The sequence below is a fragment of the Heterodontus francisci genome, chromosome 15, assembly GCF_036365525.1.
Source record: "Heterodontus francisci isolate sHetFra1 chromosome 15, sHetFra1.hap1, whole genome shotgun sequence".
Taxonomy (NCBI): domain Eukaryota; kingdom Metazoa; phylum Chordata; class Chondrichthyes; order Heterodontiformes; family Heterodontidae; genus Heterodontus; species Heterodontus francisci.
In genome coordinates, this window is record NC_090385.1 from 22,695,377 (window position 1) to 22,722,475 (window position 27,099).

Genomic DNA, 27,099 nt, shown 5'->3' on the forward strand with positions numbered 1-27,099 from the left:
AGCCGCCGCACTTAAGATCGCGGCAGCTCTTTGGCGTGCAGCCCGCGCGGGCAGGCCACCATTTTTTGAGAATAATAATCATAGAATTCAGCCCACTGTGGGTGGTCATAAAATGGATGACTGTTAGGTCTTCAGGTGTGATCATGAGGAATTTATCTCGTCAACATGATTGGTCTGTATAATGAAAACTCTCTGCAAGTGAGTGCAAATTCACTGAGGTTCTGCGGGAATTGTTTGCAAAACAACGTGTATGTGAACAAACCTACAAAAAGGGATAGCGGAATTAAAACAGTTAATGCTTGAAACACTCAGCAGGTCATGCATGGCCCCTGGAAAAAGGTCAATATTTTAGGTCCCTTCCTCAGAACCAGAAGATCTTACAATTACCATTTATATTTATATAGCACTTTTAAGTTATAATGTCCCAAGGCACTTCAAAGGAATGTTAAAAAGCAAAGTATGACGCTGAGCCACATGAGATCATATGAGGGCAGATGACCAAAAGCTTGGCCAGAGACAGGTTTTAAGGAGAGTCTTAAAGGAGGAATGAGATGAAGAGTTTAAGGAGGGAATTCCAGAGCTTAAGGTCTGGGCAGCTGAAGGCACGGCTTTCAGATGAGGAGATACAGACATAGGTTCAGGTACAGATGAACAGCTTATAAAGAGAAACAGAGCAAAGGGAAAAGCGCAGGATGCAGTGGCCCTTGACTGTGGTGGAAGGAAAAGGAAGGCTCGACACTAGCCACTGATAGACCCACAGACTGATGTGTGGGAAAAGCCCTAATGATAGTTGATGATTCTTCCAAGCTCAATTCAATGGACATTGTATGGGAGTATCTTGGTATCAGGAGTAATTGAATTGGTTTTCCTTGCTTGGTCCAGTTGCTCAACTAATTCTAACTATCTCACATTCCAGTGTTGCTGAAGAGTGGGTTTTTACCATGATTGGGAAAAACAAAAGCTCCTTCAGGCCTAATCTGGACTCTGAAGAAACATTGAGGTATAGGTACTAGTATAGGTACTAAAGGTTTGGCCTTACGCTTTCCTTGTCTCTTTCTCTTGGCATTTCTTCGCGGACAAAGATTTTGGGAAGGTTGTTCTCATTGGTTGCACGCCCGTTGGTGGCTAGTCAGGCATATCTGTGACTGTCAGATTCTCCCACAGCGGGTACAAGTGAAGGTGTAGTTGCCGATGGGGGCAATTGGATCTATCCTTCTCCTCCTTTTCTCATTCACACTGGTTCTTCGCTCAGTCTCAAATGTGTTTGTAGCCCTCCTGATGTAGCATCTCCAGGCATTACGATCTATGGCCTGCACTTCCCACTGGCAATGGTCGATGTGGTACACAGAGAGGGACTTCTTTAGGGAGTCCTTGAAACGTTTGCAAAGGGCCCCTCTGTTCCCGTTACCAGTGGTCAGCTCTCCATACAACATGATCTTGGGCAGGCGACTGTCGTCGATCCAGGCAACGTGACCTGCCCAATGCAGTTGGCTTTGCAGGAGATGGCCTTGATGCTGGTGATGTTGGCTGTTTCCAGGACATCAATGTTTGTAATGGAGTCCTACCAGCAGATTCTGTTGATGCTGTGGAGGCAGCGCTGATTGAAGCGCTCTAGATGGCGTACATGACTGCGTTATAGGACCCATGACTCGACGTCATACAGAAGGGTGGTGAGGACTACAGCACCCATTCCTTGTATGTAGATTTGAAACCACAAAGGGCCTTCCTGTAGCAGCAAATAAAGAAAAAGGGCAATACAGCCAAGCCCACAAGAGTGAAAGCAGCTTAACGTGTAGGTGTGGAAGCAGGTAAAATGTGCTAGCCACATAAAGCTGCATCATAACCTTTATGCAAAATTGTAGCCAGTATTCTGCATCAAAAGGGCAGCACAGTCACGCAATGGTTAGCACCGCAGCCTCACAGCTCCAGCGACCCGGGTTCAATTCTGGGTACTGCCTGTGTGGAGTTTGCAAGTTCTTCCTGTGTCTGCGTGGGTTTCCTCCGGGTGCTCCGGTTTCTTCCCACAGCCAAAAAACTTGCAGGTTTATAGGTAAATTGGCCATTATAAATTGCCCCTAGTATAGGTAGGTGGTAGAGGAATATAGGGAAGGTGAGGATGTGGTAGGAATATGGGATTAGTGTAGGATTAGTATAAATGGGTGGTTAATGGTCAGCACAGACTCGGTGGGCCGAAGGGCCTGTTTCAGTGCTGTATCTCTAAATCTAAATCTAAATCTAAAATGTTCCTTATTTAAAAGGTACAAAATTAATTATTTGTCCAAGTCATATCCAACTGGCATATTTAAATTATCATAACTATGAAAGTAAGCAAAAAAATAAGTAAAATGAAAAATAGCTTTTATCATGCTCTTTGCAGAGCAAAACTGGAATCCAAATATCTCTGCCTGTTCTGAAGCTATATTTTTCTTTCTGAAATGGCATTTTTCACCCAAATAAGCTACACTAGACAATTCTCTCTCTTGCATAAGCTATGTCAACATAGTCAGGTCGTAGTCTGCACATACATGAAGCTGATCTTACAGCCAGGTGGTAAGGTGTGTGGGTGATTCCCACTGTTCACCTCCCAAATGTTTTGTTAAAATGATGAGTTTGTCCTGAGTGTTTTACTTGCCAAATAAACAGACAATGACAGGTTTTCTTATAGGTTTAAAACAGAATATTAGCTACTTATCGAACAATATTTATTTCCGAAATGGTCTTAACTGCACCATGCATGCATTTACTCACAAGCACACACAGAGTAGATAGATAGAGAGGAAAGGGGCAAGTGGTTTGAAGTGAGGTAGGTGTTCAGGGTTCACAATAAACCTGTTAAATATTGGAGGACAGTTTCTCTTAAAGTTGCAGGCTTGGGTGCTTGTAATGTTAAGACTACAGAGTGGAGGTGGTGGTCACTTTCAGTTATCTGCTGCACCCAAGTTGAAATGTAGAATTCACAGCAGGGTTGTTTCCTTGTTTTTGCTGGATATCATTTCACAGCCTTTGGAGGGACTGCTTTTCTGTGAGGTTCATGTGATCTTTCCCCCTTCTCCAGAGAGATATATTTTAAGGTAAAAAATCTGTCACGTTGGCCTCTGTTAGAAGATGCATGTCCCCCACTCCCATTGTGACCATACAATGGACCAGGATGTAGCTACCTTTTTTGTTTCAGAAGACTCCATTTAATTCAGGAATGTCTCTTGATGGTCTCAGGATGGGTGTAATTGATACCTCATAGCTATAATGTATCCTTTTATCCTTACCAGACAGCTAGACAGTTTGAATCCAGGCCTAGTCAGCCATTTTGCAGCACTTTGTCCACTTTTTAAAGGAAAAGTCAATTTTTTATAACTCTTCAGTTTGGTTCTGTATTTTCATTGCTGCACTTCTCATGAGGATGACACCTCCCCCAAAAGGGAAAAAATGAAATTCCTTGGATTTCATATTTTTTATATTGTGTGTGTTTTTTTGTTTTAGGAAGAAAATAAAGAAGGAAGGTATTGGGTCACACTCCTGCACACGTTCTGTACTCGTGACGCCCACACCGCAATCTTACAACTGCTACAGCTGGCATTGTCTGTAACAGCCATTTCTTGTTCAGGTTTGAGTTTTTCATAATCCTTTCCTTGGCTGAGGCACAATTATAATTGAATTTCCTTTCTTCTTGGTGTTGAAGCTTTGCCCCAGGAAAGCTTTTGCTTTAGAAAATTTGGTGTTTTCTATCCATTTCCCACTGTTAAATCCCAGGTATTTGGTGTCAAACAGGGTTGGATTTCTTTTGTATCTGTTTGCAGTATTTTGGGAGACTGCTGGAGAGACATCTTTTCTGTTCCAAGTGTGTAATATGAAAATTTATGTTACTGCTTGTTCCTGGCTACTGTTAATTTTCACTGACTGTACAGGCTTTAACCCCTTAACTGCTGCTTCCACAGCACATGGATTTAGTAGTTCAGGTTCTGGCACATTGATAATGTTTATCTTTGATGGTGGATGATAAATGGTTTTTTTGCCCCTGTGAGATGTCTGGATTCTCCTCATGCACTTTATCCTTAGAGAGTTCTGAATCTAATTTTCTGGGTTCGCTTAGCTTTGGACTTAGAACCTGACCATTTGATTCTTCAGTGGGCAAATCCACACTGACCCCACTTTTATTTTTCTTGTGGCTTTCACAAGTGTTGTTTACCTTAGGGCCTATAACCTTCCCTTTTCCCTTTACTTCGGGAATGTTATTTCCCGAGTCTACCCCTTGTCCTCTGGGACACTACTGCTTGCACTCCCCTGTGGCTCTTCAGCTAGGTGAGGCATCTCCCTCACTCTTGGCTTGCCTGTTTGGGAACTTTCCTTGTCCCTATTTAAATCTTTAAAGAAGGTTTCTGCTAACCATGTTTCTCCCTTCAACCTTGGCTGCTTTTATCTCAGCTCTTTTACTTTCCTCCGGCTCTGTCTAGGCCTCTTTAAATTCTACTGGCTCCATCTTGGCCTCTATAAATTGTACTGTCTTTCCTTTAGACTCTTTAATCTTTACTGGCCGTATCACCCTTCTGTAGGATTTTTTGAGACTTCCTCAGCCCTCTGAAGCTCCACAGAATTTTGTTTGTTCCCTTCAGTTTCCCCTGTCACCTTGGAACCTCTGGATACTATATACTTCCTGCCAAGTCATTCCCCAGCAATAGGTCAGCGCCCTGCATTGGTAAGCTCGGAATGACCCTGACCATCATTACCCCGGTGACCAACATACTCTGTAGGTAATCTTTAACTAAGGGAACCTTCAAGCATTTACCAGTAAACCCTTTAACCAATACTGTGGTATTTTTTTCTGCTTTTGGGTGGCTTCTCTGTAACTTTTCTCACTGCTTCCTCTCTTCTGTAATTGTATTTCCCCTGTTTCCTTTTGAAGCTGAAATGCTCTGCTGCCTCTCTTTGCATCTCAAACACTAATTCCATCTTTCACATGGCAAAGTCCCTTTCTGTTTGAATCTTAGCTAGGACTACCTTTTCATGCTTTCTTCTTCTGGTTCAGGGGTCACGTTAAAGCTAGCTACACTCTATTTCACTATTTCAGATTTGTTTTTTGTTTGAAAGTGATTTCCACCTGGCCAGCTAAGTTTTTTTTATATCTTCCAATACTTAATTTATTTAACTTACGATGGGATATGTGTCCCTGCTCTACAAACTCTTCAGCATTAAATATGATCAGCTCTTCTGTTTGTAGAGAAAAAAAACTTATACGAGAAAATCTGTTTGTTTCATTTTCCACCGTTCTCGAGGTTAATTTTCCTCCCTTTTCCAAATCTATTGTTTAATCTGATGATTCAGATGTTAGCTTCAAGCCCCCAGGTTGTTACAGCAAGGTGGTAAGGGGTGTGGATGGTTCCCACTGTTCACCTTCCAACTGACCGCAATCATGTTCTGTTTAATGAGTTAGCCCCTGAGTGTTTCACTTGCCAAATAAATAGACAGTGACAGGTTTTCTGATAAGATAGACTGCTGTTTAATGATGTTAGATATTTTTGAATTCTGCTATCCTTGGATTTATATTTTGCATGTTCAGTGAGATAGCTAATATATCTTGTATTATACAAGTGCTAGACAATGACCATATAAAAGAGAGAGCCAAACCACCTTCCCTTGACATTCAATGGCATTACCAGCGCCGGAGTCCCCCAACCATCAACTTCCGGGGGGCCACCAATGACCAAAAACCCAGCTGTCGCAGCCACATAAATTCTGCACCAGTTTAGCAGGCCAGAGGCTGGATATTCTGCAGTGAGTGGCTTACCTCCCCACTCCCCACAAAGTACATGTCAGGAATGTGATGGAATACGTCCACTTGTCTGGATGGGTGCAGCTGCAATGACATTCAAGAAGCTCCACACTAGATATAAACAGTCCATATAATTTGTACCCCATCCACAACGCCTAACCCACTCCCTCCACCACCGGCAAACCATTGCAGCAGTAAGCGCTATCTACAAGATGCATTACAGCAATTTGCTAAGGCTTCTTCGGCAGCACCTCCCAAACCTGCGACCTTCACCACCATGATGGCCAAGGAGAGCAGGTACTTGGGATACTGTGGTTAGTCACAAGTGAACTTTTGGAAAGGGGGCCTTGATCAAGCATTACACCCCTATTTGTATATGCAAAAAGACTAATGCCTATTTCAGGCATTCCTGTTGGACCCCTATAGATGAGCCCGAACTGCACATTTTCGTTGCTCACACTGCCCGCCATGTTGGACTCTTAGGTTCCCTTTACACACCTATAAAAAGGGCCCGATGCAATCCAATTTCTAGGTCTTTAAGTCTTGTCTCCTGATCTTCAAAATTATGTGTGATGATTAAAATATCAAAAGAATCAACCAACATGTGAAGGTGATGAGATATTTATTCTTCAGAATTAGTACATTGGTTAGATCTTTCAAACCTAATACAGTCTGTTGATTATTCAGTTATCTCCACACAGTTGTTAAACGAGTAAAACATAGTGATTATTTTTAAAAATTGCATAGAACACAAAATTTACCTCAGGATAACACATTTGATTGCATTTTCTAACAAAAAAGCCCACCAATTATATCTGCTGTGCAGCAGTAGAAGATTGCAGTGGAAGAATTAAGTCAATGGAAAAGAAAATTGCCTGGGTGTAAAAGAGGCTTTTCTTATCACTGTCACCCATTTGGCACTACAGGCCTGGACTAATTATTTTTAGACCTGACTTTTTTTAAAGACATTTATTTTAGAAAGCTCTGCTGTTTGTTGCAGTTTGGGCACGACCACTTTGGCAAGCTACATTGGCACAACAGGATGTCCTGAATTACGTGATGGGAGTATTCTGACCATGATTCCCTATTTATATAGTTCTGAATCTCAACTTAGGACATCTCATGGAATTGGTGAGAAAGAGCTAGCCATTTCCCTTAAAAGCGCAGGGAAGGAATAATCAGAGGGCCAAACAGCCTAGGGAGAGAGAGCTGCCAACCTATCCTCTTGCCCAGAGAATGGTACATAGCATAAGGAGAAGAAAGAATAATGATTAATTGGAATATTGCTAAAATGGGCACACAAGGCCACTCTTGGTACAATAATAGCACCACCAAGAGCCTAGATTTATGGTCCAGGTCATACACAGTGGGATCTGCTTCACCAAGTGTTGGTTTCAATGAATTCAGCCTGGCAACAACAGAGTTTAATAATCATCTACTTCATAATACTGCAACAGTAAGAAAATAAACCTGTGAACAGTATTCATTTAAGACAATGCAACAAATCTGGCAGAATTGAGCATTCAAATGAGAGACACAAAAGCATATACTTTCAGCAGAGAGACTCATTACTTTTAAGCGGATTTCCATTGGCATCAAAGTAAAGGAGACAGTGACAATCTAAAGGTGTTGGATGTCCCACAAATCACTACGTGCAGCGATCATCAAACTCACATGTGTGCAAGTCTGCTACAGCAGAAGCTGTGAAATCTATCAGTACATGTGCCATTACAATGGCCTATTCTCCCCCAGTGTATTCAAATTAGCCCTGGTGCTGTCCATGTGGGCACAAAGCAGGTCAAACCTCATGAAAATATGCATTAAAGAATCTCTATTTCTTTTGTTGCTCATTTTTGCTAGGAATTCTGTACCATGCCCTTAGAAAGACAAAAAAACACGACTGTTCAGTGTACAAAACCATATTGATTATCAAGAATCTGCATTAGTGAGATTCGATAGTACAAAATAAAGCAATCTCTCTCTCCCTTTTTCTCCATGCAACTCTCAATTCCATTCAATTAAAAAAAGTTGGCCCGTCACCAAAAATCTACATTTATAATATAATCATTAAGCAGAAAAATTTTGATTAATTAAGATTGCAACTCTTTTGGTTGTTGGGCCAGCTCCTGGTATAGGTAAAAGAAAAATTTGTGACAAACTAAATGCTGGAATAACTGAATAAGTCTGAGCTCAATCTTACACTTCCCCCAAACTGTATCCGTTTTTGTGGCTGAGTGGTTTCACTTGCTCTCAGTGGGGGGCAGTGTGGCAAAATTATCAGCAGAGGACATTGCATTTAGTTACTTAAAACCTTCTAGGTTGTCGCACCCATTTGTTCTTTGTTGAAGTCTGTGATCATGAGTATGGATGACATGTGACAGCACTCTCAAGAATAGCACAAACAAAATGCGGAACAAATCTCCTATTCTGATCCAACATAAACTTTTGAAGACCATTTCTACTTCAGTTAAACATCAGCAATGTTTGTGTCCACTCTTTGAGTAAGATTGCCTGATTAGAACCAAATGGTGGGTAGTTTTGTGCTATGATTGCCCCACTCATTTCATATAGGCCACCCACAGCCTCATAGAGACAGAATATCTCTTGATCACTATTCGTTGTTATCATTTATATAAATGCAGTAATGAAAGTAAAATAATTTTTCCCACATAAGACTCAAATCTGATCACTTTTTAAAATACAGCATTTGTAGTTTAACTCTATCATCCCATCGCCCCAACAAGGGATATATATGCATGAAGGGTAGGTCGGTTAGAGACAGAGGCACAGCACTGTTGCTCCATTTCTCCAACACATACCCACTGTGAGTGCACATACCCCGATGTGAGCATGCAATTGAAGCATTCAATTGTGAATGTTGTAGATTGCTATTCTGTTTGGCTGTAGGAGGGTTGGGCCTGTAAAGGTTTGTACATTGACAATTTTGGTAAGCCGCTAAGAGAAGCAATAATCAAGGATTGTGGATGTACTGTGGATCATGCTCCCAGCAAGCCTCCTTGTTCTAGTATCTTGGCTTACCCTGGAATCATACTCCAGGTTCACCTCATCTATACCACACTAGAATAGCATCAATAGAGCTCTACTCAGTGCTGAAGTTTCTTACTGGCTTTGTGTATCCAAGGCTAGGAAGGACACCGACCTTCCTTCAGCTTTCTGGCAGTTGGCTACAGAGCAAGCAGCCAGACACCTCAGCTGAGCAGGTCCTTAGCAGTTGGGATCCAATAAGTTAGGTTTCTAGCAAACCACTTTTGCATTAGCAAAATGAAGACCACCAACATGCACATAGTAGTTAAACTGAATCCTTTTGTCAGACTTTAGATTCAAATTTGCTCTCTGTAATAAAAAATGAGTATAGGGTTAAATTCAGTACTTCTGTGCTCCGTGTAATGAAACATGCCAGAAAGAAGTGAAGTTCAGAAGAACTGTAATTAACCCATGTTACCTTGGAGCATGGCTTTCACTGAGAGTGTGGGATCACTGGTGATTCCACCTGAAGCACCTGGCTGCATCAATTCAGATGGGTCTGATTTAGTTTGGGTGTGTATTTATCACACAAGGCTAGAGAGCCTTTTCTAAAAACAATCTTTAACTTTCTGCTGAATTTTATTTTCCTAGCTTGGCTGGAGCATCCCATACTCCATCTCAACAAGATGTTTTAATTCCAATCTTAGAAAAGGACTTCATAATCTAGCAATTTATCATTTCCAATTCCACTTGGAGTAGAGTTGCCAATTAGTGTCAAATTTGGGACAATTTTGCACTTTGGGCCCACATCCTCCAGGAACTGAGTTGAGACTAACCCAACCTCATCTTATACAAGTCCCTTACAGCTAGCAGACAGAGTAGACTATACAGCGCCCTTTTGACAAGACGTGAGTTTATTGTTTACTTTCATTTAGCAGTTTATACCTCTGCAACATCACTGGCCAAGGAAAAGCAATACTACCTTGTTAGCAATAAACATTTGGCCAGTTGTTTTAGCAATTATAAACTGAATTTATATAGCTTCAGAGTCTTTTAATACAAACATTTAAATTTATAATTTCAGTAGTACCAAATACTGGTTAAAAATATAAACCTGACAGTATTATTCCTGTATTATGCAACAACAAGAATTGAAATTTGGAATTATTTACTTGTTTAAAATGAGAGAGATTAGTTTCAGACACAACAAGAGTACAATTAAGAGCAATTCAACTGAATTCTGAAATGTACATTCTTCCCGAACCATCTAGAGATGGCAGGGCTGATGTGGGGGGTGGGGGGAGGGGAGGGTGGCAATTTTCTCACTGAGTGAAACCTCGCAGGTTTGAGAAATTACATTCTGAACCCCTGATTCCCTGCCATTAGAAAACTGGGTTGAATGCTCTTGCAGTGCAGTGAAACACTATGAAATAGCACCATTGTGAAAACAAACACTTGTGGGTTTTAAAAATATGTTGGTTTTTTTGCACAACAGGGGTTGCCACTGTCTGGTTTTGAAGTGCACACAATTTTCCAATATGCTCTTAAGTCATGTGAGGACTTGGAAAATCTACCCTCAGAACTTAAGCCATGATCTAAATCCTTACCAGGCCTCTAATTATGTTTTCTGTTGGGTTTCGAAAATGGCAAAAGATTGCAACCCCACGTTCTAAATATACTATGCATTTGAGCTGGCTACCCAATTCAAGAACATTGCTTTCATAAAGACCCTTTTGGATGAGGGGCAGCTTCTTAGCCTAATTACCTTTTATGTCCCCAACACATCCCTCTCACACATTTTTGATTAAAAACAAAACCCTCGATCATAGTAGAAAAGGCTACCTCTGAAAGAAAAGCACCATGTTTAGCGAAGCCAGTTTCCGTGCTCAGTAAAAAGTAATTGTAGTGACCCGTGGCTTTGTTGGTTTGTAAATGCTCAGAAATGGAGCTGCAGTCACTGTCTCATTAAATCAATAGCACATGAAGCACAGGAACCATTCATATCTGTACTACATGTTAATGACTGACATTAAATCATTACAGTGATGATAAATATGACGAAAACTGATGTCACACGCAAACAACACAATGATAGCTTCTCAACATCAATGCGTCACTTTTATGAAATAAAAGAAAAGCTCTGGCAACTATACTTCACGGTGTGACAGGGCCCGTTTCATTTGATTCGATCAATATACCAAACACCAGTTCGTTTCTTAACCCTCATCCAAGATCAACTTATCTTTGGAAGCAACTTTCTCCAGGCATGTATTGATTGACTAGCTCTATCCTATAATGAATGCAAGGATGCATCTTGCATCATTGCATCTTCATTCACTGTTACTATATCATTTATTAAATGCTGAAATGTGCACCAATGCATCACACTTGGTGAAGACACCCTGGAGTTTTACATCATTGTATTATTTAATAATTGGCATTGAATGCAAAAACTAAATGTAACAAAATGGATGAAAACCAATAAGAAAGTGTTGATGGGGTGGGGCAGTGGGGGAAAGATGCACACAATATTGGGTTAAAGCATTCTGGGCTAACATGAAATGGTGACTAAGACACTTCGTTATGTTAACCAAAGTCAACTGAGGTTGCTATAGGTGACCCATCTGCTATTTAACAACGGCAGGCAGTTTTCAGTACAGTTGAGTGTTCATTTCCAACCTCCTCACTTAATGGTAAGAAGTTTGCGTTTTATAGAGAGTGGGAACTAAAGTAGGGGAAGCTCCATTGAGCAAATATGAACGAAAACCAGTCAGATATATCAATGCAGGAATGCATACATCTATTTCTGAGTAACTGTGGTAGGAAAAAGAGAGCAAGTAAGGCGATAATTGCACTTTCTGAGGTAGCCGTGAACTTTAAAAAGAGCACCTTTGTGATGAGTAAACGTGTAATTTCCACAACATTCTTAGTTTCCTGCTATCTCTTCTCCCTCCTTTTTCTACTGTGACTCATGAACTAAGAAATGCACGTGATAGCTTTAAACCTAGGCTCACACACAAGTTGGTCATTCTGGAAAGCTGAGGCCATTTTTTTTGGTAGACCTGAGCAAATCAACTTGAAAGCCACCTTGTACAATTAGGCATGTGCATTTTAAAAACAATATTTTTTGTCTTTGTGGGAATTACAAAAAATGTGACTAGTTCAGGAGAGTAAATTATAGGGTTCTTTTGTTGTGGGGTGGGGGTATGGGTAAGGCCACATCTTTTAAAATTAAATTCCATAATAAAGCAAACTAATGTATTTACAGTATATATAAAAGCCTTCTAAACACGAACAAGTTTATCCTCAGTAGATAAGATTGACATGTAAATATTGTTTGACATCTTTTATTCAGCATCAAAATGCCTTAGCCACAGTGTAAGAGTTTTGTGATACAGCTTAGAGGAGGTGAACTGCAACACAAGTCAGTTGCACTGCAGTAACAAAGAGGAAAGTGCTTTTGTGTCATGCCAACTTGGGGAGAGGCACCATGTGTGATAATGGCAGGCAAGTGCAAGCATCATGTACAGGAACACCAGCCCTATGAACAGTGAGCATTGTGAGCAGTCAGGGATACAACATAGCAGGTAATTGGCAGAGATGCTATAAAAAGAAACTCTCATCTCTACTCCCAATTTAAAAAATTGCCTGCAGAAGAGCTGGCATTTTATTTCGTTTAGGGTGGCATATTGTATGGCACAGCCCATCGGAAATACATGAGAAGTGTGAAACAGGCTTCCCCTGCTTTACTATACTTGAACGAATACAGACCATCCTGCACCCTCTTACCCAGTGACTTTAAATTCAGCCTTGTACATAATACTGCTCACTGTACTCAGGCATAGCATTGGCCTGATCAAATTTAAAAGAGCTACTGAAGATAAACTGTACTTGAATAGATTGGGCCAGACCAGACCCATAAATATTGGCGCTGGCTGGTCCCTTATTTGATTGCTTATGTGGAAGCTCTGTAGGCTAACAAAATGGGGACATTGCGCAGTGTTAGGAATCAAGTAACATTTTTTTTATACAATCTGTTTTAGAAACCATCTCCTCTTAATATACAAAGTTTGTAAAGCCGGCCAGCGATTCATTGGAAGGGCCTGCTGCGCCTGCCGGCTGAGCAAGAGTCATGTCTGCAGGGAAGATTCGAGCTGGCCGGCCGCTACAAGTACTTCATGCAGACTTGGCAACGGCTGACCCGTGTCCGCAGCTGGCCCGCTTTCAGTGTTTCCGAGGGCGGCGACTCCACAAACTGCCGACTTGCCTCCACGATGGTCAGCCAGAAGCTGTACTTGTTGGCAAAGTAATGGCATGTGCCGCGGGCGCCATTGCATTCAATGAAGGGCGTGGAGCGGAAGTCCTCTAGGCAGGAGCCTGGCGACACGAGAGACTGGCCTCCACCTTCAGCGCCAGCAGCTGTGTGCTAGAAAGAAAAAGAATTCAAATGAATGGCATTAAAGTTACTGTCACTGACCAGTCTATCTGAACAATTATTGCCGCCTCTAAATCAATTGATGGTATTTTAACAATATCCACTCATTATTCTAACAACTCAAACACAGTCTTTCTCCATAATTGTGAAACCCCTTACCTCCCCTACATTTCCCTTCCTCCTTTGCCCTTTGAAAGCCAAAGCTTGGTGTCAACTAACATCTACTTCTTGATTCATCTTATCTTTGCTACTACACTTTTCAACCTTGGTGATGTCTGCACTTTGACCCTTAGCCCTTCGTTTCAACTGAAACAAAGTTAAAACAAAGTAAGAGACATTTTGAGATGGTTTCTGAATGATATTCTTGAGCTCTGCTGTTGGCATGTTGGGTATGTACTGCCCAGTATGGTATTGTGCCAGGGCCCCAGATTTGATCCTTAGTCTATGCGCAGTTATCTGATTTCAGCTAGAGCAAATGATGCGTTACTGCACTTCATCTCAGCACGTATGGACTAGAAGGGGCTGGGCGTGGAGGAGTTGGGGTGGGAGGGGAAATCAGCCAAAGATCCCACTCCTGACTTTTATCCCGGAACTTTCACTGAAACGTGTGCGCGTGGACAACAGGACAGGCGAGGGTAGAATTTGGCTGTGATGACACCCAAGTAAAATAGCTTGCTGATACTCATTGCCTATATTGACCTGTAAAGAATGGACACTTGGATGATGCATCACAAGGTGCCAGTGAATAGGGAAAAAAATTGATGAAAAAAATCCCACACATGATTGATTAATACCTGGTATAAATGCTTGTATGAAATCAGCAGTTTTCTTTTCGTAGCTGGGCTCCTGAAGTCCACACCTTTATCCTGCTTAGAAGAACTGGGAAAGGGCTTCACCCTCTAGGGAGCTGTCTCCAGGTCTGTCCCTGCCACCACTACCTGCTGCTGCTGACTCGTGCTGGCTGTTCCACCATTGCAATCTCTCTCACACCCTGTCTAACCCACACAGAGTGCCAATGGCAACACCAATTTCTGCCGAAGAAGTCTGCACTAACCATGAGGAAGGAGTAGCCTATCCAGAGACTCCGCCAACCGTCAGGGCACTGTGGAATGGTTATGTCCTGGCTGTGCACGGCAATGGCCTGAGATGGCACCTCGCAGACTGAGCAGCGGCTGATGTACTGTCGGATCTGCAGGTTGGAAACAGGCATCATGGGGATGGGGGCAGTGGTCGAAAGCCAATAGGACTTGTCGTTCCTGTTTGCATAGTGGCACACCTCATCGACGTTACAATACAGGAAAGGCATAGTAGTGAAGCGTGGCAAGCACGAGCCTGCCATTCCTGTAGAAGAAGGAAGACAGAAGTTTTTTAAAAAGCATGCACATATCTTTACCAGATTCCAAGTGTATGTCACATGGTGACTGGTACAATACTATATTCACCCACTTTGTTAAACTGCATGCCTCTCCATCAATGATTAAATTTTAAAATGTAACCTGCCCTCTGATAAATGCAGGCCCCGTTTCTTCCACTTAAGATATTGACTCATGCTGGGGGCACGCCACTCCACGGGCACCTGCTGGCATCCTGCTCCTTGCCCAGAAAACCAACATTCACACGTATTGTTAGACCGTGCTTGATGAGTCCAGAACCAGGGGTCATAGTCTAAGGATATGGGGTAAACCATTCAGGACTGAGATGAGGAGAAATTTCTTCACCCAGAGAGAGGTGAACCTGTGGAATTCGCTACCACAGAAAGCAGCTGAGGCCAAAACATTGTATGTTTTCAAGAAGGAGTTAGATATAACTCTTGGGTTTAAAGGGATCAAAGGATATGGGGCGAAAGTGGGAACAGGTTACTGAGTTGGATCAGCCATGATCATAATGAATGACGGAGCAGGCTCGAAGGGCTGAATGGCCTACTCCTGCTCCTATTTTCTATGTTTCTATGTTTCTATGACAGGCTGTCTGGCTATAGAAGGCCAAGTGCCAATCTGTCTTCACCAGAGGTGCACATACATTTTCAGTTTGGGATCAGGACTGAAAACCTTTTATACCTGCTGAGTCCTGTAATGCAGAGGTCAATTGTAGGACCCTAATGATACTCTTGCTGAGAGTAGCCAACTCTCAGCATTGACTGCAGTTTATGTAGCTTAGCTCCACAGGGATCATGCATTTACCCAGTGAGTCAGAAAACAAACTCCCATTTGTTTCCTTTAAGGAAGGATCCCATCACAAAGATCCCTTTTGAAAATCAACCAGTTAAAAATAATCCAGATTAATACATTTAACATTGGGATTCTTTCCTGTCATTGCTTTTGACTTTTTTTTTGCATGAATAATGTATGTTGATGACACTGCCTAGAGGGAATGGTTCATATACGGTACTCAGCCACAGACTATGAGTATTCAAATATGTTCTGGTGCAGCCTCAATACTCTAGGTTAATGATTATATTGATGGACATTAACTGCAGATTCCTCACACTGTCCCTTTAAGGTCTTGTATTTTGTGTCATGAAGTTGACGTTATCCTGGATTCCCCATTTGTTTTTGGGAGTGGGGGTGGAGTGTCCATGCACTTACCCAGATCCTGGTTGTGCGTCTTTTCTTGTCCTTCCACAAACAGCAAGCTGTATCCATCCCACAATCTGTTCATGCCGAGTGGGCAGGGTGGCACATTAGCCGACTGACTGTGCTTCACCAGCGTGTAGCCCGCACTCACACTGCGAGCTGCTATTCCTGGCAGCCCTGCTGCTCCTGGCTTCCCACGATTACCTGGGAAAATGATAATTAGTAAGGAAAAAGTGTTCCGTGGCTTTGAAAATGTCAAAATACAGGCAACCCATATTCTTACTGATTGTGTTCTTGGGTATATTGTTATGAGAGTGCTTATATTTTTTGTAAAATATATTCTAAGGACTTATAGTTGAATTATGGACATTGATTCATCTGGAAGCTTGAAGAGATGCAGAACTTTGTGTTTTTTTAAAAGAGGTCACCAGAAGGATTCCTGGACTTGGCTTGTAAACAAGCCCTAACTGGAAGGCACCTGTTTTCAGATAAAATACCAGCAGGAAGCTTGTTGTTTTGATTTGGGGAGATGTTTACAAAGAAGTGATAGGTCAAGATTTATAGAGGTCAGGAGGCTTGACTTCTGGAATGTTTTTGGTTTCACTTTGAATTGTTACAAAAGACAGTTGGTTTTTGCCTGCCAAGAAAACACAGCTCATCTCTTTCCCTTTGAAAGAAACCCTGTTGTCTAGTGTGTCAAGTCTTCTCTTTCCCCCTGTATTTGAAGAAACCCTGCATATCGAATATCGGGAATTGAAACCCCTGTTGCCGCATTTCTGCTGTAAGGCTTATCAGAAGCCTCTGTAGCTGCATTTCTTAACCTGGTTAGAACTGTTCTAGGAAGATCCCAGTGACAGCCGTCTTAACGCATTTGGGACGCCAAACCAAAACAAAGGATATCTTTCCATATCTTCTCTTTTTTCTCCAAGAATGAGCAAGTGTTTTTTTTGTCTGTTTTTTAGTAACAATGCTCTAAAGCAAAATTCCATTTTATTTTCCTGGTTATATGTATATGTGTGTGCGTGTCTGGGGGGGTGGTGTAAGGTAAAAATAGGTACTTTAATATTTCAATCTGTGTGTTTATGTTTTACTTCATTACTGGTTAAGACTTGTTTATAATAAATTCACAATTTTATTGTTTATTAAAGAAAGATGGCTGGTGTGTTTTATTCTGGGATAAATATAGAGTCTATGATTGACCATATCGGTAAGTGGAAAAAAATTTAAATATACATTGTGACCCGTGGAGAAATGGAACTAGAATAAACAGTGCACTTCTCCTGCCTCCTGTAACAATATTATGTGGCTGCTCTTGTACGATCGCTTCAAGAGTGATGTCACTTTAAGAACTCAGTATGCTAATGAGCTAAGTACCAGGACATAGTCATGTGACTCGAAGCCATAGTCACTCTGCAATTGTAACACCCTAGACAAAGGTTCTGTACATAGCTTGCTCTGTATTGTATATACTAGTTTAGCTGCCAATAAACCTGTTAAGAGATCTTTAAGGCACTGGAATCCACATATCTCATTGTGTTTCTTAAGATAACACAAAGAACACCTGGCAGCTACTGCTGTGTTTTTGGCAATTATTGAATTTTTTTTAATTTACTGAAACTCTGTATGAGCATTCAGGACTCAAATCCACACTGAAGTTAATTAATTCCATGCAGCCTTACACTGACTGTCAGCAGTGGTTCAACGGTAGTGCTCTTGTCTCTGAGTCAGGTGGCTGTGGGTTCAAGCTTCATGCTAGAGACTTGAGCGCATAACCTGAACTGGCAATTCAGTAGAATGCTGCACTGTTGGACATGATATCTTTCGGATGTTATGTTAAACTGAGGCCCTGTACACCCTCTCGGAGGGACATAAAAATCCTTGGTCCAGATATGTGGAAAAGAGCTCAATTACAAAGGTGAGGTGAGAGTGACTGCCCTAGCCCTCAAGGTAGCATTTCACCGAGTATGGCATCAAGGAGCCGTAGCAAAATTGAATCAAGGCGAAAACTCTCTACTGGTTGGAGGTATACCTAGTGCAAAGGAAGATGGTTGTGGTTTTTGAAAGCCAATCATCTCAGCCCTCAAGGATATCACTGCAGGAGTCCCTCAAGATAATAGCCTCGGCCCAACCATCTTCAGCTGCTTCATCAATGACCTTCCCTCCATCATTAGGTCAAAGTGGGGATGTTTTCTGATGATTGCACAGTGTTCAATACCATTCACAACCCCTCAGATACTGAAGCAGTCCATGTCTGCACGCAGCAAGACCTAGACAACGTTCAGGCTTGGGCTAATAAGTGGCAAATGACATTCACACCACACAAGTGCCAGGCAAAGACTATCTCCAACAAGAGAGAAGTTAACCATCTGCCCTTGACATTCTCAATGGCATTACCATTGCTGAATTCCTCACCATCAACATCCTGGGGGGATCACCATTGACCAGAAACTTAACTGGACCAGCCATATAAATACTATGGCTACAACAGTAGGTCAGAGCTGGGAATTCTGTGGTGAATAACTCACCTCCTGACTGCCCAAAGCCTTTCCACCAGTCAAGAGTGTGATGGAATACCTTCCACATGCCTGAATGAGTGCAGCTTCAACAACACTCAAGAAGCTCAACACCATCTGGACAAAGCAGCCCGCTTGATCGGCAGCCCATCCAACACAGGCACACAGTGGCAGCAGTGTGTACCATCTACAAGATGCACTGCAGCACCTCACCAAGGCTCTTTCGACAGCACCTTCCAAAGTTGCAACAACTACCACCTAGAAGGATAAGGGCTGCTGACACATGGGAATACCACCACCTGCAAGTTCCCCTCCAAGCCACACACCATCCTGACTTGGAACTATATTGCTGTTCCTTCACTGTTGCTGGATCAAACACCTGGAACTCCCTCCCTAACAGCACTGTGGGTGTACCTACACCAGCTGGACTGCTGCAGTTTAAGGCAGCAGCTGACCACCACCTTCTTAAGGGAAATTAGGGCTGGGCAATAAATGCTGGCTTTGCCAGCAGAACTCACATTGCATGTACCAAAAAAAAAATGGCAGATGCAATTTACTGCAGAGAAGTGTGCAGCGATGTATTTTGGAAGATAGAATGAGGAGAGGCAATATAAACTAAATGGTTCAGATAGTCCTGGCGAGTTCACATATACAAATTGTTGAATCTTGCAGGAAAAGTTGATAAGTTTCTAAGAGGGCATATGGGTTTCTGGGTGTTACAAATAGAGGCATAAAATACAAAAGCAAGGAAGATATGCTAAATCTTTATAAAATGCTGGTTAGGCCTCAGGAGTATTGTGTCCAATTCTGAGCACCAACAACTCAATGACCATTTATGTAACATCTTTAACAGAGTGAAATTTACCAATTCACTTCACAGGAGTACCATCAAACAAAATTTAATGAGTCACTGAAGGAGGTTTTAGGACAAGTGACCAAAAGCTTTGTCAAAGAGGAAGGTTTTAAAGGCAATCTTAAAGGAGGACAGAGAGGTAGAGAGGTGAAGAGAATTCCAGGCAACTGAAGACATAGTCCTGGTGGAATGACTAAAATCATCAATGATCAAAAGGCCAGAATTGGAGGGGTGCAGAGATTAAGGGGGGAGGAGAGAGCTTTATTTTCAAATCCCTCCATGGCCTCACCTCTCCCTATCTCTGTAATCTCCTCCAGCTCCACAACCCTCCGAGATATCTGCGCTCCTCTAATTCTGGCCCCTTGAGCATCCCTGATTTTAATTGCTCCACCATTGGTGAACCATGCCTTCAGCTGCCATGGTCTTAAGCTCTGGAGCTTCCTCCCTAAACCCCTTCACCTCTCTACCTCATTTTCCTCCTTGAAGACACTTCTTAAAATCCCTCTCTTTCATCTGTCCTAATATGTGGCTTAGTATCAAATCCTGCTTTATAATGTTCCTGCAAAGTGCCTTGGAAGATTTTAGTACATTAAGTGTGCTACATAAATGCATGTTGTTGTTAAAGTTGGTTGTAGGGCTGCATCAGGTTACAGAATCAGGGCAGGGAGAGGCCTCTGAGGGATTTTAAAATTGAGGCATTGCCAGACCAAGAGCCAATGTGTGCCAAAGAATACAGTGGTTATGGGAATTGGTGCATGTTAGGATCTGGGCAGCACATTCTGGGAAGGATGTTAAGGAACTGAAGAAGGGGTAGAGGAGATTAACTAAAAAGGTACCTGGGTTGACAGACATCAGTTATGTGAAAAGACCTCTGAATCTCAGGTACTTTTGTTTTTTACGTTTTTCAACTAAAATGCATTTTGGAACACCATAGATTGATAAGACAAGATTTACACTGAAATGCCGAGTTTCCAATTTCAGTCCTGCTTGTTGCTTGCACACGGAGTGTAAAGGGAATTAATTTGAGGCTGCTCATATGCACTTCACATTTACCTTGGTGGTTTACCCAGCAGCAGAATGGTCATAAATTTTCTTCGCCATAAAGCAATAGCATTTTAAAGAAAATAATGCAACAATAAGCATGGCCATTTTGCACAAGCTACATTTGTGGCAAGATATTTAGACAGCTCAAGCACAAAGAAACTCACACCGAAGAGAAGGTCTGTGATATGGTAATAATGAAGAAAGAAACATTTCCAATAATTGTTATTCTGCACCCTTAAAGCTATTCAATTAAACTATTTGTTGAGATTATTTAATGAGTTAAAACTAGTAGGATGGTATTATTTTAAGTATAACTGGTTGATTATAAATTAATTGTGTATTCGATTTACCTTCTAACCCAGGTGGTCCAGGATATCCTTTCGGGCCTGGATCTCCCACGAAGCCTGGAGGACCAGGTAAACCATTTGGTCCCACTCTACCCAATGTTCCTGGCTGACCTTTGATACCTGTATTATAAAGAAACAAAGAAAAGGAAAACTTACCATCTACACAACTCCAGCAGTGCTCATGCTTGAAATTCTCAAAGGAAGTCTGAACACAGCATCAAAGCGTTGTCTCAAGGTGGTAACAAAGTAGATCTAGTTTGAGGCATTCTGTTGCAACACTGTGTCAGACTTCCTTTGAGAATCATGGCTGGAGCCAACACTGCAAATCACAACTGCAACATAACCACACCCAGGTTCAATGTCTTCGTTTACACAATGACTACTTGGAAGAGGAAGCAAAGGATGGTGATATATAAGGAACAGCACCATAGTGGAGCAACAAGGTTACATGAGAATAAGGGGGAAAAAAATCAGAATAATTCACCCTTAACTTTTATTTTTACTTTTAGAATATTTGCATTCCACTAGACTACAAACGATGTAGAAGTAATGTAACTGCCAGGGATTGGGTCTAGTGATGGGTTTTATGAGGCCAATTATACTGTTCTGCTTCAGACAAGAACAAATCCTGGCTTGCCATCAATCATTACTCTCTCATTCAATAACAGGGAAAATTCAGAAACAGAATCTGCTTGTAATGAAAAGATCCTAACTCCCTTTCAAATTCCCATTAGCAAAATGACCCAACCCAGTGTTGAAATGTGCAATTGGTTAAAATAGCCTTTGAATGTCATCATTTCTTTTAAACATAGAATTTAATGGCATACTCTAGAACAAAAAGAACAGAAGTTTTGATTCTTTCCATGTCTGATGAATATATTGCTTTGGCAGATTGGAAAGCACAGTCCCAAACATGTCCCTTTGAACACATGCCTTGGGAATTAATGTAGGGTTAATAAGGGTCTATGCTCCAAGTATACCATCCTAAAAAATACTCCTTCTCCCTGCATTCTCACTGTGTCTCTCACTCTCATTCATTCTTTGTCAAGATCTTAAAACTGTGGAACTCCTTGAGGTAAATTGTTCTTCACCACATGGGCAGTGATCTAGTGGAGGGGATCGCCCACCTGTTATAGAAGCTGCCCTGTTTTCATCCCTTTAAAATCAGTGGGCTCTTTAACAGTCAGGTGATCCACTCTGCCACTACCCATGCAATGAAGACAAACATGTACCCCTTTATCTCCCTCAGCTTTCCCTTCTTCCTACAATCTAAAAAGTTTTTAAAGCTCAAGTCTTTGCGGGTGGGGTGGTGGGGGCGGAGGCGGGTGGTGGTCACCTCGCCACAACTTCTACACTTTTCACCTTCTCTCCTACTTTTTTGTTACTGATGCTAGTGTCTTTCTGTGCCATGGCCCTTGGCCAGATGTTTAATCTGAAACTATTGACTAACATATGGACATTTAGGACATGTGACCTAATTGTCAGTCAAACATACCTGCAAGTCCTCCATAACCTGGCCTGCCTTGGTCTCCCACTGGACCTGGCTGTCCATCAAATCCTGGTAGGCCTGAAATACCTTGGATTGGGATCTCTTCTTTGATTTCTGATGGGGCTCCTGGCAAGCCCGGTGGACCTGGAAAGCCTTTATGGAACACAGCAATTCATTAGTTACATGCTCTGCAAAGAAAGAGAATGGCTGGATATATGCTGATAAAAAATGTGCAAAATGCATGCCAATTTCTGCCTCTTTGTAACCAATTTCTACCTCTTTGTATTCTACCCCATTATAATCAATTTCTACCAATTTTGCAATCGATTCTGAAATGGAATACAAATGATGACACATTTTCTTATTGAATTGGCAAATCTCTATGGATTTTATTTTATTCATTGAACAAAGTTTGCCGCTGGCAACCAATTCCTAGATAGAAAGCCCACGACATTTGTTACTGCAATAATAACATATCTTACCTCTAGCACCAGGATCCCCTTTGGATCCTGGGTAACCTTGATCACCAGAAGGCCCATCTGTGCCTGGAAATCCCATCCTGCCTGGTTCTGACTTTTGACCTAAAACAAAGAATTGAGTTGTTTATTATTACCTTATACCCACCATCCGATTTACGGGTCCTTCATCTTACTCCAAAAAGGGTTCTAACAGAATTTAAACCTGAAAATATTGTTACTCTCTTTTTATTCCCCAATTTTCAGGTAACTGGGTAAAGGCTTCCATCATTATACACCCACTGTCCATATCAGGGTCTTGCTCTACTCGCCACAATATACCTTAACAAGAAACATAGGACACTGTTACTCTATAATTGCACACATCAGCTACCCTTATGGTCTCTAAGAGCAAGACTGATGATTGATGCCAATTTGTAACAAATTCTAAGGAATTTTAGCTTTTGCCCAGTAGGTTTTTTGAGATTGTTGCAACCACATTTCATGTCGGACATTCACAGGCAAAGGAGCCAGAATGATACCAGGGCAAAAAGCATTAAATCATGAGGACAGATTGCTTAAACCAGGCTTGTATTCTCTTGAGCATAGAAGATTAAGGAGGGATCTAATTGAAGTGTTTATGATAATTAAAGAATTTGATAGGGTAAATAGAGAGAAACTATTTCCTTTGGTAGGGAAATCTGGAACAAAGGGAACCTTAGCATTAGAGCTAGGCTGTTTGGGGGTAATGTTAGGAAGCACTTCTTCACACAAGGGTAGTGGAAATCTGGAACCCTCTCTCCCAAAAACCTCTTGAGGGTAGATCAATTGAAAATTTCAAAGTTGAGATTTATAAGCAATGGTATTAAAGATAAAGGAACCAAGGCGGGTAAATGGAGATAAGATACAGATCAGCCATGATCTAACTGAATAATGAAACAGGTTTAAGGAGCTGAATGACCTACTCCTGCTTCTATGTTCCAAAGGCGACATGAAAGTGTTACGTACTCGCTGCACCATTCAGTTCTCCCAACTGTATATATGATCTGACTTTCAAATTGTTTACTTACAACAATAAGTTATACAATAAATTATATAAAATGGCACTATGGGCGATTCAGGAACAAAATATATTCACTCAAGTATTTATTTTATATTTAGAGATACAGCACTGAAACAGGCCCTTTGGCCCACCGAGTCTGTGCTGACCAACAACCACCCATTTATACTAATCCTACATTAACCCCATATTCCCTACTACATCCCCACCACTCACCGACATTAGGGGCAATTTACAATGGCCAATTTACCTAGCAACCTGCAAGTCTTTGGCTGTGGGAGGAAACCAGAGCACCCGGTGGAAACCCACACAGTCACAGGGAGAACTTGCACACTCCGCACAGGCAGTGCCCAGAACTGAACCCGGGTCGCTGGAGCTGTGAGGCTGTAGTGCTAACCACTGCGCCGCTGTTCATTTAAGAACAGTAAACAGCCTGGGTGTACATTGCAAAGTTTTCTGATTTTTTTATTCTTATATTATTTTCAGTGCTGTCCCTTCAAGGCACTGATACTTGCTCAGAATGGTTTCACCAGCACCATCAACCTCCAGCACCACAATGAAGTGGCCATTATCCATATATGCACCTAGATGTTTCTTGTTAGCAGGCTATTCATTTGTGACAGCATCGCAAGTCAACCTAACACAACATCCATGTATGCACACTATTTGGCAGGTCACTGGACAGCAATCAGAAACAGGAACCTTATCTGACTTTTCCAATCCCGACCCCAGGGAAGCTGAGACCAAATGTTGCACTCCAACTGCTGCCCAGCTAACAGCATGGAATGGGAAATGACTCTGGAAATACCTTCCCAGTAACTATGCCTCAGTTCCACTTCTCAGGGCATTTGCTCACCAAGCCATTAGGGAATTTCAATTTCTATTCTTCTGAAGTGTAGAATTCACTGCATATTAAGTTGCATATTTAACTGCAAAGAACCCGCAATTTTAAAACATCTACTACAAACAGAAAAACACAATTGCTCTATTTAACCAAGGAATAGCAGAATGTTTTACAACTTGGACAACTTCTATTAAAAAAAATGCACGTTAAAGAAGGAAGGTAACAAAGGAACGATAGGGTTATTTTCAGAATAAACCACTCCCTTCTCCCAATTTACGTCACACTGAGTGGTAGTTTAAAATGTTCTGTCTGGTGGCCTTATGCAGGCCTGCCATTTCTCTCACTCTGTCAGGGAGAAGCAATTCAAGAAATCTTGGAGCATTAAAGACACTGATCAGAAAGGTACCTAAGCTGGGCCCAGGTACCATTACGTATATATTTAATTTTCAGTGGACATTGAACCCTCTGTTGGAATTAATGGAATGTTTCACTAAGAGTTATTCTTCATTGCTTACCCTTCAATCCTAGAGATCCTGGGGGTCCCGGGATTCCAGGAGAACCAATGTCCCCTCGCATGCCTTGTGGTCCTGGGCTTCCAGGAAGGCCTGGGTCACCAGGATCTCCCCTTTCAAATCCTAAGCCTGGTGGCCCAGGAGGACCAGGTGGACCTGAAGGACCTGCAAAGTGTAAGAAAAGTAAGTCGCTATTAGCATAAATGGTTCACATTTATCAGTAATTGTTCAACAGAAATCATCTAAGATAAGCAAAAGATTTCAGATCCAGTTTTCAAAAAAACACCCGCACCAACAATGCGCATTTTGTTTCGTAAAAGGCATCTAAAAGCAGCAGCTGCAAAAGGAGGAAACAAAGGTAGAGCGGTTTAGGGAGGGATTTCCAGAGCTTGGAGCCAAGACAGCGGAAGGCATGAGTGCCAATGGTGAGGCGAAGGGTATGGGGGATAGTCAGGAAGGGTTCCGTTAAACACTCCATTCTAACAAGAATTGAGCCCAAACCTTGCTCAAGAGATTTTTTAAATATTTGTTCATAGGATATGAGCATTGCTGGCAAGGCCAGCATTTATAGCCCACCCGTAATTGCCCTTGAGAAGGTGGTGGTGAGCTGCGTTCTTGAATTGCTGCAGTCCATGGGGTGTAGGTACACCCACAGTGCTGTTAGGGAGGGAGTCCCATAAGTTTGACCTAGGGAAAATGAAAGAACAACGATATAGTTCCAGGTCAGGATGGTGCAGTGTTAGGAGGGGAACTTGCAGGTGGTGATATTCCCATGGGCCTGCTGCCCTTGTCCTTCTAGGTGGTACGGGTCGCGGGTTTGGAAGGTGCTGTCAAAGGAGGCTTGGTGCGTTGCTGCAGTGCATTTTGTAGATGGTACACACTGCTTGCTGCCACTGTGCGTCGGTGGTGGAGGGAGTGAATGTTTAAGATCGTTGGCAATCAAACAGGCCACTTTGTCCTGGATGGTGTTGAACTTCTTTACTGTTGTTGGAGCTACACTCATCCAGGCAAGTGGAGAGTATTCCATCAAACTCCTGACTTGTGCCTTGTAGATGATGGAAAGATTTTGGGGAGTCAGGAGGTGAGTTACCAGCGGCAGAATTCCCAATCTCTGACCTGCTCTTGTAGCCACAGTATTTATATGACTGATCCAGTTCAGTTTCTGGTCAACGGTAACCCACAGGATGGTGATGGTGGATGATTCAGCGATGATAATGCCATTGAACATCAGGGGATAGATTGCCACCTACTGGAGAAACTTTCCTGCAGTACTTTCATTGAACTAAATTGACAGTAACGAGTGAATGTCCTCGGGGTTTCTCCTGCTCCATTGCCGCAACTTTGCTGGAAACCCCGCCAAATTGCTACCACATTTTCCAAGCTGGAGGGCACCCAACAGCTGCCGGGTTTCCGCCAAATTGCTACCACAGTTATGGCAGCACAGTGGGAGTCCTACAAAGGAAATTCACCCCCAACACAATCATGTCACCGAGAAACTGCCAAAAAATTCAAGAAAGAGTAATCTGGAGGTACAAAAACTGACAGGTGGAGAAAGCACAGAAAAAATGGATACTGAATTAAATTTCTATATGATCCCATTTCCCACATAAATATGGATGACATAAACATTTTCAAATACATTTTCAATCAAAAAAAGCTACATCAAAAATCAGGTCCAAAATAAGTCTTGCTGCCTTGGTGTAAAAATCTTTGGGCTGGATTTTATGAAGGCGGTGGGAGTCCCGATGCCAGGCCAGCAAGGAGAGGGAAACCCCGCCTCGGCTGCTTTGGGGACCCCTGGCTGCATTTTACAGCTCTCAGGCAGTTAACGGCCCAGCGACAGGGTCCTTGTTCCTCTAAGGTCGGGGATCCCACCTCCAAGAGCTGCCGGACAATCAGCGGGCCGGCAGCTCAGCAGCGTCACTGAGAGCGGTGGCCACTGCTGAAGGCCCAGGACTAAGCACAGCCATGGAGCCTCGGAGTGCAGGTAAGTGGGGTCGGCTCGCCGGGGCCAGTCAGGCAGGCCCCTGTGAGGGATAGTTTTTGAGAGTCGGTGGGGGGGGGGGCGGTGTGGGGGGTGGGGTGGAGGGGAAGGATGTTGCGCAGGGACGGCCTTTGCCACCGAGAGCCCTCCATGGGTCACAGGTTTTCCAAGCAGGAGGGCACCCAACAGCCGCTGGTAAAATGCCAGCGGCGGGGGAAGATGTATTGAGAAGCTTTTTATG

At 42.4% G+C, this 27,099-nt stretch overlaps 1 protein-coding gene across 4 annotated transcripts in view; it reads right to left on the minus strand.

Moving 5' to 3' along the window:
- Window positions 1-6,369: 6,369 nt before the first annotated feature.
- The window catches only part of col4a6 (collagen, type IV, alpha 6), a 402,270-nt gene continuing 381,540 nt past the window's right edge, over window positions 6,370-27,099 (minus strand). For all 4 annotated transcript variants that reach the window (XM_068047226.1, XM_068047223.1, XM_068047225.1 and 1 more), the window contains 7 exons: window positions 24,878-25,039; window positions 22,486-22,584; window positions 22,010-22,156; window positions 20,518-20,634; window positions 15,770-15,961; window positions 14,239-14,525; window positions 6,370-13,175 (listed from right to left, as the gene is read on the minus strand). In XM_068047226.1, the coding sequence (XP_067903327.1) occupies window positions 12,915-13,175; window positions 14,239-14,525; window positions 15,770-15,961; window positions 20,518-20,634; window positions 22,010-22,156; window positions 22,486-22,584; window positions 24,878-25,039 (1,265 nt within the window). In that variant the 3' untranslated portion in view covers window positions 6,370-12,914. The remainder of the gene's footprint in view (window positions 13,176-14,238; window positions 14,526-15,769; window positions 15,962-20,517; window positions 20,635-22,009; window positions 22,157-22,485; window positions 22,585-24,877; window positions 25,040-27,099) is intronic.